The sequence below is a fragment of the Saccopteryx leptura genome, chromosome 7 (assembly GCF_036850995.1).
Source record: "Saccopteryx leptura isolate mSacLep1 chromosome 7, mSacLep1_pri_phased_curated, whole genome shotgun sequence".
In the NCBI taxonomy this organism is placed as follows: domain Eukaryota; kingdom Metazoa; phylum Chordata; class Mammalia; order Chiroptera; family Emballonuridae; genus Saccopteryx; species Saccopteryx leptura.
In genome coordinates this window covers 87,764,930-87,781,828 of record NC_089509.1, presented here as the reverse complement: position 1 = coordinate 87,781,828, position 16,899 = coordinate 87,764,930, and the positions used below count along the sequence as shown (strand labels likewise).

Sequence of the window (16,899 nt, the reverse complement as noted above, 5' to 3'; positions counted from 1 at the left end):
TCTAAGACCAGTAGTTAGTGACAGGAAAGGATTAATTTAGGTAGAGTAATTGTTAGAACCCCTGAATTATTGCTAGGTGGCAGCTCCAGAGGAGATATATATATAGCCTTTTTTTCTTCTTTAATAAGAACATGCTCTTTGAGAGCTAGAGGTATTAACAATGTGGAAAGGCAGGAACTGGATCTTGTAATTCATGAACTTTCTGGATAGGGACGAAGCATGCTCCAGAGCAAGGGATTCAGCTCTGCGGGTCACCAGCAAATGATCATTTTCAACTCAGCCATTATTGTTATTGAGAGCAGATAACAATATTGTTATTGTTATTGTTTCATATGTGTATAGTTTGAGATATTTTATAAATAGTACAGACCTTATTTTCTCTCTAAAAGCAGGACTATGATAAATTGATTTCTACAAAAGTAGATATAGTGTAAAAAATGAAAGAGTTATGCATATTAAATAAATAATTGGACAATAAGAAAGATTATGAAGAACAGTTCCATATTTTGTTTAGAAAAAAAATTATGTATCTGTGCAGTTAACAGTTGGCCAAAGGTGAAGAAATCTGAATGTCTGAAATGGTTTTGGCAGAGGGTCATTGTTAAAGTGGACTGTCTATTTAGTCAAAGGTTAATTCACGTTAAAATTAGGCATTCAAGAACTTAAGGCTGGTGAATGGGCATGGGGCTGTGGAAATTTATCAAAAAGCGCAGATGGCACCATAGGTTCAAGGCCTATCTAATCTGCAGGTATGGATTCCTTAGCTGCCACGCGTTCCCTCCCTTCTCCTGTTGGTAGAGATTGTGACAGGGAGGGTTGCCCACTTCAGCAAATATTCATTTAAATCATAACAGGGCAGTTTTTTTTGTTTTTGTTTTTGTTTTTGTTTTTTTTCTTTTTGCATTTTTCTGAAGCTGGAAACAGAGAGAGACAGTCAGACAGACTCCCGCATGCGCCCGACCGGGATCCACCCTGCACGCCCACCATGGGGCGACGCTCTGCCCACCAGGGGGCGATGCTCTGCCCATCCTGGGCGTCGCCTTGTTGCGACCCTCCTGGGCGTCGCCATGTTGCGACCAGAGCCACTCTAGCGCCTGGGGCAGAGGCCACAGAGCCATCCCCAGCGCCCGGGCCATCTTTTGCTCCAATGGAGCCCCGGCTGCGGGAGGGGAAGAGAGAGACAGAGAGGAAGGCGCGGCGGAGGGGTGGAGAAGCAAATGGGCGCTTCTCCTATGTGCCCTGACCGGGAATCGAACCCGGGTCCTCCGCACGCTAGGCCGACGCTCTACCGCTGAGTCAACCGGCCAGGGCAGGGCAGTTTTTTTTTTAATGTCCAAATATCAGCCAAGAGGAAATGTGGACCCTCTAAGTCTAAATCTCACTCATGGTTTCAGACTTTTAAACTAATGGACTTAACTGCCTTTTTGTAAGTAGAATCCAACCTGTTTGTAAGTAGAACTGCTTCTGTATATTCCATATTCAGAAAACTCTTGATCTTTAAGTTGAATTGCACTAAAGAAGAGGCACAGCCCTGGCCAGACAGCTTGATTGGTTAGTTGTCATGCTGCACAGAGGTTGCTGGATCCATCGCTGGTCAGGGCACATACAGAAACAGATTAATGTTTCTGCCTTTCTCTCCTGTCCTCTCTCTCTAAAATCAATTTAAAAAAATTTTAAGAAAAGAAAAAAGGGACAAAATATTTGCTAGGCACAAATCCTGTTTTCCCAGGGTGAGCTTTACGCTTAGTTGCTGGTGGAGGAGCTGTGCTGACGCAGCCGCAGTGTGCTGTGGCCCGTTCGTGCCGGTGGGCGGCTGAGTGTGGTCTCTGCCTCTGTCCGGTCTGCCGCTCACTGCCCAGGCTGGATTCTGGTGGCGGCCCCTCCCCTTTTTCCTTTTCCTCCCAGCTCTGAACACTGAAGCCATCCTGTAGTCTTTTGTATTGCAGTGTCTGGTTTTAAAATTATTGTGGGGTTTGTTTGTTTTTATATCTTTGATGCAGCCAGGTACATTAAAATTAGTCTCTGTCAAAACCTATTATTTAATGTAGGGACAATGTACATTTATTTTCTAAATTACACAGTTTATCTTTTGTCTGGATTAGGGCTACCACTGCCTGAAAAAGCTGCCGCTGGAGTTGGTGATTGGCACTGCTCCTACTTCTGCATGTTGATCAGCAGCCAACAAGTATTTTAAATTAATCTTTTAAATTAACACCCAAAGTATTTGTACAATAAAAATTTAAAAATATATTTCTAATTTAAATGTTTCATTAAGTCATTATATTTACTATGATTCTGTCTCTGCACTCTTGTCAAGGTGAAGTTTCCCTGAATTGTTTTAGCTTTCCTATAAGGCTGTTTTGACCAGAGTATCCTGTGCTAAGGAAGTAGCAAGATTTTTTAAGGCTTATAGACTATATTTAGGCACTCAGTGTTGACCATTAGTTTCCATGGCTAGGCTAAATTAAGTCATTAACCATGTTGTTTTCTGCCAGCAATATTTATATCAATGTCATGTTTTGGTTGTTCTTTTTTAAGTCTCATTCTTATTAAAATAAGTCACTTGGCTGTTTTGCTTTATTTTCTCCTAAGTGTGCATTAATTACAAAGGCTGGCTTCTTGTTAAAAATGCATGCTTGATTGATTCTTTTATAAGAAAGCAGCAAAGTTGTACCTAAAAAGAGTGACTAGAGATCCAGCATAGAAAGTAGATGGTAGTCAAGGAAGTACTTAGAGTATGTGTGTACAAACTAAGAAAGGGACTGAAAATGTGTTGTTTGGCTTACCAAAGTTTAATTTCTACTATATTTAAGACTCTGATTCTGCATGCTTTCTCTCTCTCTTTTTTTTTTTATGACAGAGACACAGAGAGAGGGACTAATAGGGTCAGACAGACAGGAAGACAGATAAGAAGCATCAGTTCTTTGTTGCGGCTTCATAGTTGTTCATTGACTGCTTTCTCATATATGCCTTGACCAGGGAACTACAGCAGAGTGAGTGACCCCTTGCTCAAGCCAGCGACCATGGGATCATGTCCATAATCCCACACTCAAGCCAGCACCCCACGCTCAAGCTGGATGAGCCTGCACTCAGTCTGGCGACCTTGCAGTTTTGAACCTGGATCCTCTGTGTCCCAGTCAGACACTTTATTTACTGCACTACCGCCTAGTCAGGCTACATGCTTTTTCTTTATTCATGCATCAGAGAAATAGAAAATGAATAATGGCACTTGTCAGAGAGCAGGAAGTAAATATGACTTCTGGTGTTGAGGGGAGGATACCATTAAGGAGTCAAGAGTAGGGTTTATAGCAGGGATTGGGAACCTTTTGGGCTGAGAGAGCCATGAACACCACATATTTTAAAATGTAATTCCGTGAGAGCCATACAACGACCCATGTATGTTACACATTATCCAATAAAAATTTGGTGTTGTCCCGGAGGACAGCTGTGATTGGCTGTCCTCCGCCCGCAACCATGAACATGAACGGTAGGAAATGAATGGATTGTAATACATGAGAATGTTTTATATTTTTAACGTTATTATTTTTTTATTAAAGATTTGTCTGCGAGCAAGATGCAGCCACATCTGGCTGCATCTCGAAAGAGCCACATCTGGCTCGCGAGCCATAGGTTTCCAACCCCTGGTTTATAGTGTGTGTAATGTTGTGTAAGGTACGATAATAATAATGATAATAAAATAGTACTGCCTGACCAGGTGGTGGCTCAGCGGATAGTGAGTCGGACTGGGATGCAGAGGACCCAGGTTCGAAACCCCGAGGTCACTGGCTTAAATGCAGGCTCATCCAGCTTGAGCACAGGCTCACCAGCTTGAGCAAGAGGTCGCTGGCTTGAGTGTGGGATTATAGACATGACCCCATGGTCGCTGGCTTTAACCCAAAGGTCACTGGCTTGAGCCCAAGGTAGCTGGCTTGAGCAAGGGGTCACTTGCTCTGCTGTAGCCCCCTGGTCAAGGCACATATGAGAAAGCAATCACTGAACAACTAAGGAGCTACAATGAAGAATTGATGCTTCTCATCTCTCTCTCTTCCTGTCTGTCCCTCTCTCTGACTCTCTCTGTGTGTCATAAATAAATAAATAATGTAGTACTAATTTGTGCTAATAGAAATAATACCTAATATTTGTATGATATTTACTGTACTCTAAAACATTGTTTTAAGAGTTTACATGTATTAACTCATATAATTTTTGCATAGACACTCTGAGATAGGTGCTATTAATTTTCCTCTCTCAAGTCATTTAATTCCCATAGTAACCCCAGAAAGTAGACTCTGTTATTAGACCCATTTCACAGAAGAAGAAATGAGGTTAAGTAATTTGTCCAAGGTCATACAATTCCTAAGTGGTAGGCTGGGGTTCAGATATAATCAGTCTAGTTCCGGAATCCATGTTCTTAACCACTGTGGTAGGTTGAATAATGGCCCTCAAAGATATCCAGATGCTAATCCCTGGAACCTGTGACTATTACTTTATGTGATAAAAAGGATTTTGCAGAAGAGACCAAATTAAGGATTTATCATATAAAGAGATTATCCTGGATTATCCCATTGGGCCTTAAATGTAATTTCAGTTGTCCTTAAAAGAGAGAGATAAAGGAAGATCTTACAGAAAGCCGTGATGTGACATAGAAACAGAAAGGAGGAAAGAGAGAGAGAGAGAGAGAGAGAGAGAGATTTGAAGATGCTGTGCTGCTGGCTTTGAAGATGGAGTAAGAGATCCTGAGCCAAGGAATGTAGCTCTAAAAGCTAGAAAAGACAAGAATTCTCCCCTACAGCCTCCAGAGGAAGCACAGCCCTGCCAATACCTTGATTTTGGTCTATTGAAATAATTTCATCCTTTGACATCCAGAGTGTAAGGTAATAAATTGGTGTTGTTTTAAGCCACTAAACTTGTAATTTGTTGCAGCAGCAACAGGAAACTAATACAGTCACTATGCTGTAGATAATGGTACCAGTTATAGTTAAGACTTTTATTATAAACAGCCCTTCCTCAGAATCCATGAAAAAATAAGCTTCAGTAATAATCTCCCTCAGTAACCCTGCTTTGTGCCACTTGTCTCTTTATGGCACATTTTCTCAGTTCTTATCTCATTATGAAGATTATTCAGATGTAATCTTTAGACTACAACTGTTCTATACTCAAACAGGGTAGCCATTCTGGGCTTAGAGTTGGCTTTTGAGCCAAAAACTTAAGAAATATTAAGGTAAAGACATCATCTTTTCTTCAGGCCCAAGGGAAAGGCAGGAAGCTAAAGGTACCAAGCATTTTAGTCCTCATACTTAGCCCTTTCTGTAAAGAGTACAAATATAACTCCTATCTTGACAATAAGAAACTGTTAGATAATATGCTTAGAGTCAGAAAACCAGTAAGTAAGATGAAAATTCAGGCTTATCTAATGCCAAGTTATAGACATTATTCTCTACTCAGTGTTGCTACTCCAAACTAGTCCTACTGAGAAGCTCAGATCCAGACCAGGGCATATCCAAAGTGTTTCTCTAGTTCTAAAAGAGTCACCAGGAAGGACGCAACATTTCCAAATCTTCCCTGACCTGCTCACAGCTTGCTGGTTGGGGAGGTTCTTGGATTGCCCTGAAGGTCTAGATTCCTCCAACATGACTATGGAGATGGAGATGGACTTAGTTCTGTGTTCAACTTGGTTTTCTCTGTTCTTATAAGCAAAAGTTAAGACCAAACCATTAACAAAACCTCCAAAACTCATTAAGACATGGCCTGTGTTATTGCAATCGATAAAGCATCGACCTGAACACTGAGATCGCGGATTTGGGTTTGCCTGGTCAAGGCACATATGGGAGTTGATGCTTCCTGCTCCTCCGCCCTTCTCTCTCTTTCCCCCCTCCTCTAAAATGAGTTTTAAAAAACTGATCAACAAGCAATTCTCTGGAGTAAGTATCTGGTATCCATTGTTGAAACTTATGTTTAGGGTTTTTGTGTGCATGTTCCTGTGTGATATAAGTAAATATCAAAAAAAGAAAGAAAAAACAGGAATAGTAATGTAAATGTAAGATTAAACCAGCTAGTGTGTAACTGTGTAACAGAGTGTCAAGCAGAAGGTCATTTTCACAGTGGTCTTTGATTAAAATATGATTAAGAACTGCACTTCTGTTTAAGAGCCGATTTGGATTGGTATGTGAGACACTTGGCTTTTATCCTGTTCCTTTGCATCTTCCTCCTCCCTTTCTTTCTCCTGTCTCTTTTTCACAAGCAAATGTGTGACATTACTTTTTTACTGGGATTTTTTTAGAGGTAGTGATCTAACTACAAGTATGTAAATGTAGGGAGACCCCTGTTTAAGAGGTTGATGTAGGAAATCATTTATTTGGTTTAGACAGATGGTTGTTTGATGCCTGAATTATTATACTATTCGATCAGGAATTGACGAACTTTTTCTCTATAAATATAGAGTCAGATAGTAAATATCCTACTAAGCACATGACAAAGTGTTCTCTGGGCCAAAATGTCGGTAGTGCCATGGTTGAGAAACCCTGTTTTATATACCATCCCCTTTGTTGGTTTATTATCTTGAGTTATTTTATTGGTTGCTTTAGGGTTTACAGTATATGTCTTTAACTTATCAGTTCACCTTCCAGCAATGTTACTATTTCCATGTAATATAAAAGCTATACAACAGTGTATTTCCATTTTTCTCCTCTTGACCTTTGTACTATTGTTGTTACACATTTTAATTCTGCATATATTATAGACCCCACAGTATATTATTACTTTTTTTAAAACAGTCAATTATCTTTTTAAAAATTTTAAACAGCTTTATTGACTATAATTAACCTACATTAAAGTGCACATATTTCAAGTGTATAATTTGGTCAGTTGACACTTGTGAAACCATCACCACAATAAAAATGATGACCATATTCATCACCTCCAAAACTTTTGTCCTACCCCTTAGTAATTGCTCCCCCAACCCCCATCGCCACTGATCTGCTTTCTGTTATTATGGATAAGTTTGTATTTTCTAGAATTTTATATAAATGGAATCATAAACTATATCCTTTTTTTTTTTTTCCTGTCTGGCTTCTTTCAACCAGCATAATTATTTTGAGATATATCCATCTTGTGTGCATCATTAGGAAAACATTTGTAGTAACAGACATCACAGGTAATGGGACTGCTGTTATTTAAGAGTATGCTGAATTTCAAAGTCATTTGATGTGTTCTTTGTTTTAGGTCATGACTGTCCAAAGTATGATAATCACCTGAGAGCACTCATTGCTGCAGATATTTGTCCATCAGAACAAAATTGATTGAAAAGAAAATATTCATACAACCGGATCCATTTTTTATTGAATAGCTTGATGGATTTTCTTTACTCTAATTCATACCAAAGTTGTCCTCAGCCAAAGCAAGAAAGGATCCTGCATGAATCAATTCCAGAATGCCATTTTTACATCACCAACAAGTGAAGAAAACCTCATGAATAACAATCACAAAGACTCAGAGAGCATCACTGGTGAGTCCAGTTTAATAAATATTAAAGGGCTGTTGCTTACAGGATAAAATGCAAATGCCTTAATCCAACGTATAAGATCGCCATAATGAAACCCTGGCCTCCCTTTCCAGCCTGGTCTTCTCGGAGAATGCTTGAATGAATTCCTTCATCCCCTAGTTTCCTACCTTATTATCAGCATCTGCCTTGTGTGCCGTTCCTTGTCTGTGTCTGACTTCCTGTACCATGTGAGCCCCTGCTCAGCAGAAATTGTCATATTTATATTCCTAAATCCAGTGGGCAAGGACACAATCGCTGTGTTTGTGTATCCTACAAGTCCCCGACAAGAATAATTGGCACATAGAGGCGCTCAGGACATACAGAGTGTACAAACACAGGTGAAGATCTATACACCCTCATTTGTAAGACTAAGTAAAAAATGTTGAACACCCAGTTTTTTCTAAACTTGAGTTCTAAAACTCATTGGTCCACAAAACTTGACCTGTGCAGCTATTTCTAAGCTTACCTCTCTAGTTTAAATATTTATGTTTGCTGAAAATGTATTACTGTATTTAAGTATGGGTGCTATTGTATAACCAGTTGAGTATGTTATATAACAGAGTAAATGTACAGTCTGCTTTACTAAAACTTCAAAAAATTCTGAAACCCATCTAAACCCAGTGTTTTTTTGTTTTGTTTTGTTTTTTTACCATTTTTAAATTCAGCTTTATTGAAGTATTTTTATGAAGATACAATAAAATGTACTCATCCTATGTGTGCATTTTGGTTTTTGCAAGTATATACACGTAAATAAAATTTGATTTCTCTAGAATATTGTGGATTTGATTTACTTTGTTAAGAGAAGAGGGGGCATTATCTCTGATTGATTTTGGTATTAGGGTAATTCTGGCCTTACAAAATGAGTTGTGAAGTATTCCTCTATTTTTGGAGAAAGTTTGTGTAGACTATATGGTATTATAGTAGTTTCCATCCTAAGTTATCTGAATATTTAAAGGACGTCTCTTATAGTTAGCTTATAGTTAGCTATTTTTTTATCCAGTCTAACAATCCCTACATTTACATTTATTATAATTATTAATTTGGTTGAGGCTACTATACTCCTAATTATTTTCTATTTGTTTAAAAGTTCTTTCTTCCTTTTTTCTGCATTCCTTCTTTTGAATTGATTTGTTGTTGTTCTTTGTCTTCAGGTTGCATTTTAATTTCACTGTTGACATGTAGCTATACCTGTCACTTAGTGTTTGTGGAGAGACTGTTCATGATGTAACAACTGCTGCCAGGTTCACAAGGAGGAGCAGCCAGAGTGGAGATTGCTAGCACTCCACCCCTTAGAGACTGTCTGATTGTAATTGATACTCGAATCAGCGCCCCTCCCTTGCCTTCTGCAATATGCTGGTTTGTGGGACAGGTTATTGTCCTTTACCTGGTCAAGCATGTAAAGCATTTACCCGTACCTGGGTGGGTCTTTGCAATTATCACTTATCAGTACCTTTGACTATCCCATCTTGTTGTATATAATTAGCTGGTGTGAAATATAATTATCTGGTATACCTATGCCCAGTATGTAAGTTTTCCTTAATAAACTATTAATTCCCGGACTGGAGTAGCCAAACTCTTTCTTCAGTCTTTTCCTGCCCTCAGCTTATGGAGATAGATTTCAGTCCTGGAACCTTTCTCTGGGTCTGCATGTACTAACAGTTTGCAATATGCATTGTTAATCTCAGCCTATCTTCAAATAACATTATACTATTTCACTACATATATAGTATATACATAATTGTTAAAGTTTTTTTGTTTTGTTTTTTTTACAGAGACAGAGAGAGAGAGAGAGAGAGGGATAGACAAGGACAGACAGACAGGAACGAAGAGATGAGAAGCATCAATCATTAGTTTTTCGTTGCGCATTGCGACACCTTAGTTGTTCATTGATTGCTCTCTCATATGTGCCTTGACCGGGGGCCTTCAGCAGACCGAGTAACCCCTTGCTCAAGCCAGCGACCTTGGGTCCAAGCTGATGAGCTTTTGCTTAAACCAGATCAAGCTGGTGACCTTGGGGTCTTGAACCTGGGTCCTCGGCATCCTAGTCCGATGCTCTATCCACCGTGCCACCGCCTGGTCAGGCTACAGTTTTGCTTTAAATAATTATTAAATAAATTATGAAAATAAAAAGCTTATGTATTTACACACAGATTTACCATTTTTGTCACTTTATTTTCATTTTGTAGATTGAAGAATCCATCTGGTATCCATTTGCCTGAAGAATTTTTTGTACTATACTTCATTTGGCAATAAACAGTGATTTTTGTTTGTCTGAAAAAATCTTTATTTCACCTCTTTTGAAAGGTGTTTTCACTGGTACTGAACTCTTAAGTTGACTTTTATATGCACTTTAATGACCTTCTGTTGTCATCTATCTTACTTTGGTTCTGATGAGTCATTCTTTTTTTTTTTTTCTGAAGCTGGAAACGGGGAGAGACAGTCAGACAGACTCCCGCATGCGCCGGACCGGGATCCACCCGGCACGCCCACCAGGGGCGACGCTCTGCCCACCAGGGGGCGATGCTCTACCGCGACCAGAGCCACTCCAGCGCCTGGGGCAGAGGCCAAGGAGCCATCCCCAGCGCCCGGGCCATCTTTGCTCCAATGGAGCCTTGGCTGCGGGAGGGGAAGAGAGAGACAGAGAGGAAGGAGGGGGTCGGGGGTGGAGAAGCAGATGGGCGCTTCTCCTGTGTGCCCTGGCCGGGAATCGAACCCTGGTCCCCCTCATGCCAGGCCGACGCTCTACCGCTGAGTTGGCCAGGGCCTGATGAGTCATTCTTAATTCTTACCTTTGTTCCCTCAAATGTAATGTGTCTTTTTTTTTCTTCCTCTGTTTTTAAACTTTTCTCTTTGTTTTTTTTGTTGTTGTTGTTTTCTGTGTTTGTGTGTGTGTTCTGTTTGATGGAGTTCATAGTTTTTTAACTATGAACTTATAGTTTTAATTAAAGTTGGAAGATTATGGCCATTATTTCCTCAAATACTCTCTTTTTCCACCTCTCTCTTCTTCTGTGACTCCAATTGCATGTATATTAAACTGCTTGATATTGTGATACAAGTCACTGGTGGTCTGTTCATTCTTTCCCCAATACTTTTTTTCTCTGTACTTCATTTAGATAGTTCCCATTGCTGTGCCTTCAAGTCTACTGTTCCGTTCTTCTGGAGAATAACCTACTAATGTTATCCAGTGAACTTTTCATTTTAGATAGTGTACCCTAGTTCTGTTTGGGTTTTGTAAATATGAAAATATCTTCGACCCTGGCCGGTTGGCTCAGCGGTAGAGCGTCGGCCTAGCGTGCGGAGGACCCGGGTTCGATTCCCGGCCAGGGCACACAGGAGAAGCGCCCATTTGCTTCTCCACCCCTCCGCCGCGCCTTCCTCTCTGTCTCTCTCTTCCCCTCCCGCAGCCGAGGCTCCATTGGAGCAAAGATGGCCCGGGCACTGGGGATGGCTCTGTGGCCTTTGCCTCAAGCGCTGGAGTGGCTCTGGTCGCAACATGGCGACGCCCAGGATGGGCAGAGCATCGCCCCCTGGTGGGCAGAGCGCCGCCCCATGGTGGGCGTGCCGGGTGGATCCCTGTCGGGCGCATGCGGGAGTCTGTCTGACCGTCTCTCCCTGTTTCCAGCTTCAGAAAAATGCAAAAAAAAAAAAAAAAAATCTTCGGTTTCTCTTTTCATCAAGTCATGTTTTCCTTTTAAATCTTTGAGCATATTAGTAATAGCAGTTTTAAAATTGTTGTTTACTAATTTTATTATCTTTTTCATTACTGGGCTTGTTTCTGTTGACTTATTTCCAACTGCTTATGAATTACAGTTTGCTTATTCTTTGTGTATCTAGTAATTTTTATTGACTGCTGAACATAATAAATGTTACATTATTAGACGTTTGGATTTTGTTGTCTTCCTTGGAGGACTTAAAATTTGTTTTGGCAGGTCCTTAAATTACTTATTGATAAAGTAGATCTTTTTGAGGCTTGTTTTGAATCTTTGCTATGTGGGACTCTAGATTATATTCTAGACCAGGGGTAGTCAACCTTTTTATACCTACCGCCCACTTTTGTATCTCTGTTAGTAATAAAATTTTCTAACCGCCCACCGGTTCCACAGTAATGGTGATTTATAAAGAGGGGAAGTAACTTTACTTTATAAAATTTATAAAGCAGAGTTACAGCAAGTTAAAGCATATAATAATAATTACTTACCAAGTACTTTATGTTGGATTTTTGCTAAGTTTGGCAGAATAAATCTTTATAAAACAACTTACTAGTTAAATCTATCTTTTTATTTATACTTTGGTTGCTCCGCTACCGCCCACCATGAAAGCTGGAATGCCCACTAGTGGGCGGTAGGGACCAGGTTGACTACCACTGTTCTAGACCAATGTTTTTTAACCATCAGTCTGCGGACTAGTGCTGGCCTGCTAGAAATTTTGTGCCCGTCTGAAAAAGGATTAACCACCCTGATGTATGAAGATTATGCTTTATTCAAAGTTAACCCTACTAATCAGTGGGCATGACCCTTCTAGAATTTTTACTGATTGTCCCAACTATTCACGAGATTTGTCTACTCTGGCTACATGAAATTCAGACATCTTAGCCTTGTGAAGGAGGATGACGTACTGAAGATATGAAGATATGGGAGGAAATTTGACTGTAAGGAGGACAGACCAGTTTTGAGGTTACATTCAAGAGAAATAAGAGGAGGCCTTGAACCTAAGTGAGGCAGGGTGTCCAGAAAGAAGTATGCACCTGGAATAGACATCTGAAGAAGAAGATGGTAGAGGGGGTTGTTAAGATTGGACAATCAGGAGAGTAAAAATAGTAGATTATCAGAAATACAGAAGCAAAAGGAAGAACAAGTCTGAAGGATATTTAATCAACTAAACTTTGATTGTATTCTCATTTTTAAAATTACCCTTTGGAGTCTGACCAGGCGGTGGCGCAGTGGATAGAGCATTGGACTGGGATGCGGAGGACCCAGGTTCGAGACCCTGAGGTCACCAGCTTGAGCGCAGGCTCATCTAGTTTGAGCAAAGCTCACCAGCTTGGACCCAAGGTGGCTGGCTTGAGCAAGGGGTTACTCGGTCTGCTGCAGCCCCACGGTCAAGGCACATATGAGAAAGCAATCAATGAACAACTAAGGTGTCGCAACATGCAACGAAAAACTAATGATTGATGCTTCTCATCTCTCTGTTCCTGTCTGTCTGTCCCTGTCTATCCTTCTCTCTGACTCTCTCTCCCTCTCTGTCTCTGTAAAAAATAAAAATAAAATTACCCTTTGGAAATAGGGGATTTGTAACCTTGAAATTTTATAGAATTTCATTAATGATTATTCAGAGAAATATTCTAGGGAATAGTAGCTTTTTAAATGTTACTTTTGTTCTTCATTTCTGTCACACGTGCCTAACAACCCCAATTTTAGCTCTGCGTGTATCTATAATCTTCTCTTCCTGCAAGTATTACAGTGACAACTTAGATGAGATATATTTGTGGCAGGAAAAATTTGGATAGTCATATGAAATTTTTTTTTTATTAAGTGAGAAGCAGGGAGGCAGAGACAGACTCCTACATATACCTGGACCAGGATCCACCCAGCAAGCCCCCTACTGGGCAATGCTCTGCCCACCTGGGGCTGTTGCTCCATTGCTTGGCAACCGAGCTATTTGTGTGCCTGAAGCAAGGCCATGAACCCATCTTCAGTCCCAGGGGCCAACTACCTCAAACCAAGCCATGGCTGCTCAAGAGGATGAGAGCGAGAAAGAGAAGGAGGAGAGGTGGAGAAGCAAATGGTCACTTCTCCTGTGTGCCCTGACTGGGACTTTAACCTACGACATCCACACACAGGGCTGATGCTCTACCACTGAGCCAACCAGTCAGGGCCATGGAATTTATAGAAATAGAATTTGGTACAGTTTTAGGGCTCTTATTTAAGAGATCTGCTAAGAGCCTCTTTAGAACCATATTTAAGGTTTTAAATACACCTCATCTTTGTAGTTATGAAGCGACAGCATGTGCTTCTAGGTGGGTAGAGTTGTCTGATATTGTCAGTCTCCTTGTAATTGATTTATTACATTGTTATTGTTAAGGTCAAATAGTAGTAATTTACTCTTTTAGGGTATGTTTTCACTTTGTTGTTCTTTGCCAGAGTTAGGAAATGTTTCTTTATACTACCCACAAAGGAAATACTAGATCTCTTTAAAAAGTGAGAGGGCTGGTGTGACATCCTGTATTTTCTCTATATTAAGCCCTAATATTTTAAGCACATTACAAAGGATAACTTTCCTTTCCTTGTAAATGGCTAAATTTGGGAAGTGTTAAGTGATAGGCAGTATTTGGGACAGAAAGCCAGGAGCAAACGCATAAAGGTAGGGAAGCCTTGTGTTCAGAGATATGTATGTGTTGGGGAGTTAGAAGTGTGCATGTGAGAGAGTAGTGATGTGAAAGGTACTCGGGACTTTAATATACCACATCTTTCAAAGAAAAATGATGAAGTGCTTAGTCCAGTACCAGTGCAGGAGCACTGTGCTGGAATGTTAATGTTATTGGTTAATATTTAACCAGTAAATGTTAATTTTCTAAATTATCTAGCTGCTGTGGAAATATACTAAAATGTAATTTTTCCAGATATTAAAGAATCCTGCAGGGTTCAAATTCTGTAACTAAAGGACACGTAGTAGTAGTTTTATTTCTAGAGAACTCTTTTCTGCTGGTTGTTTTGTGCTGCTTTTTTCACCTAAGCATATGAGTTATTTGAGATCAGATCTCTTTTAACCAGCACTAAGTAGATTGATAAGGAGAAATAAGTATTTTGTCTAAATTTACTCCAAACTTTAAAAACACTAAGCAATATATTTTTAGATATTCATGGTATTATTTTTACTAGAGAAGTTCTCATATTAAAGGAACCCAGAGAAGAGACTCAACTATAGTAGCAGGATATATTAATAAAAATCAGAGGAGAAATGATCATGGCTAAAGTGTCCTTGATTTTCCTACTTTCGCAAAACTAAGTTCACTTTTTTTCTCTGTAGCCTAGCAATGGAAATATATTGGATTCATTTACATGGAATCTCTTCTTTAGATGTCTGCTCCAATGAGGATCGCCCTGAAGTTGAGCTGGTGAGTCTACTAGAAGAACAGCTACCCCAGTACAGACTAAAAGTGGACTCTCTCTTTCTGTATGAAAACCAAGACTGGACTCAGTCCTCACATGAACAGCATCATGTCTCTGGGGCCCTCTCTCCAGTCCTTGCAGAGGAGACCTTCCGTTATATGAGTGAGTTTTTTTGTTCTTTTTTTCCCTTTTAGAGTTTGTCCATTGAAATAAAAATTATGAGTATCTTGTTAACTCTTAAAGCGTTTGACATCCCTAGCCATTGTTCAGTATATACTGACTTGAACGCGTGAAGTGATGATTCTAATTGTGTTCTGTTTAAACACAGCAGGTATGTCCCTCTGAGTACTCTGAGTGTCCAGGGTTACAGGCAAACTCAGATATTGCCATTTCTCTTATTGTTTACTTGATACTTGCTCAGACTGAGTAGAAAGGGAACTTTTAAAAAAGTTGTGAAATCATTTAAAAACTTAATACTCTTTTATATCTCTTGACATTTATTATCCCAGTAGTTTGATATCCTAAGCCATCAGCCTTTTGACTCTTATCTTCCCTATTAAACACAGACACAGGAACTATGTCAGTCATTAAGTATCGTTCTTGGATACATAAGTAGTTTTAATAATGCCAAGTAGAAATAAATGCACGTTATAGCGTAATCTTTGTTATTAAGAATTTATAGAGAATATTTCAGTGAAAGGCTAATAAGCCAGATTTGTCTTCAAAGTAAGTCTTTTACACCAAGCTCTTAGAAATGACAGAATTAAATAGAATACTTTTTAAACTTTAAAGGTTGAAGATCTTTTTGTGTTTGACCTCATTCCAAAGATCTGCATTCAGTCTGGTCTTATTTTTTCTTATTCCCTATAAAAATGTATGTGTGTAATAGCTGTTATATAATTAAAGTCTATATTCACATTAATGTTTGTGCGATTCTTTTCACTTGAATTAGATATGAGGTTGCATCAGGTCCTAGACATTTTTCCAGTTACTGCTTCAGTGTTTTTAAAGAATGTGGCTGGAGAATGATTGTTGTGAAATCTTCATTTTCATAATAATCATTAACTTGGTTTTAATAGCAGTTTCCTAGAACAAGGTTACTCACTGCTCAGAAAAGGAATTTTAAACATTGTTTAAACTTGAATTGGAATATCAAGAAACTCAAATAAAACTGTATTTCTGTCCTCAATATTTTTTTAAATAGCTGAATATTAAATTAAGGCCCATAAGGTTTTCTTAACTTTCCAATTTAAGAAATTGTGTGTTTAAGATTTTCTAGAAAATGCTTTTTAAAAGGAACACTATTTGTTTTATAAATAAATTTTTATTAATTTTAATGGGGTGACATCAATAAATCAGGGTACATATATTCAAAGAAAACATGTCCAGGTTATCTTGTCATTCAATTATGTTGCATACCCATCACCCAAAGTCAGATTGTCCTCCGTCACCTTCCATCTAGTTCTCTTTGTGCCCCTCCCCCTCCCCTTCCCCTCTCCTTCCTCCCCCCCCCCCCCCCAACCACCACACTCTTGTCCATGTCTCTTAGTCTCGATTTTATGTCCCACCAATGTATGGAATCATGCAGTTCTTGTTTTTTTCTGATTTACTTATTTCACTCCGTATAATGTTATCAAGATCCCACCATTTTATTGTAAATGATCCGATGTCATCATTCCTTATGGCTGAGTAGTATTCCATAGTGTATATGTGCCATATCTTCTTTATCCAGTCTTTTATATATATATATATATATATATATATATATATTTTTTTTTTTTTTTTTTTTTTTTTTTTTACAATGTTTAAAGTCTTTAAGCAAACTCTTGGCCAATACAACAAGAATCCATAAAAGAGTAGTGTCCTTAACATGTTCACCAAGTCCAAGTTGGCACCAACACCATTCCAAATCCCTGCAAATGCAACCCAACCCCAGTTCAGTCTGTTAGGAGCTGTCACAAGGAGCAGGAGTCCAGGAAAAGTCCACATCCAGGAAAAGTCCATATGGCACTGGAATTGTCACAATTCTATACTTTACTATTTTTGATTTCCATTTCCCTTTGTTCCATGAATTTCAGATTTGTGAGAAGAAAATTTCAAACTGAAGTTTCATCATGATAAATTTAGTCAGTCATTATTTTGATAGAGTGGCACAAAAAGTAAACTTGTTCTTTGTGCTGTAAGTCATGGGGGGGGGGGTGTAGGGGGTGGTGCTGTAGCTAGAAAGATGTATTAGGTCATGATTTAATG

At 39.2% G+C, this 16,899-nt stretch overlaps 1 protein-coding gene across 1 annotated transcript in view; it reads left to right on the top strand.

Annotated features, from left to right (window-relative positions):
• TRAK2 (trafficking kinesin protein 2) overlaps positions 1 to 16,899 on the top strand; it is a 66,890-nt gene that overhangs the window by 18,555 nt on the left and 31,436 nt on the right. The window contains exons 2-3 of the mRNA XM_066346390.1: positions 7,222 to 7,504; positions 14,617 to 14,811. Of these exons, the coding sequence (XP_066202487.1) occupies positions 7,414 to 7,504; positions 14,617 to 14,811 (286 nt within the window). The 5' untranslated portion in view covers positions 7,222 to 7,413. The remainder of the gene's footprint in view (positions 1 to 7,221; positions 7,505 to 14,616; positions 14,812 to 16,899) is intronic.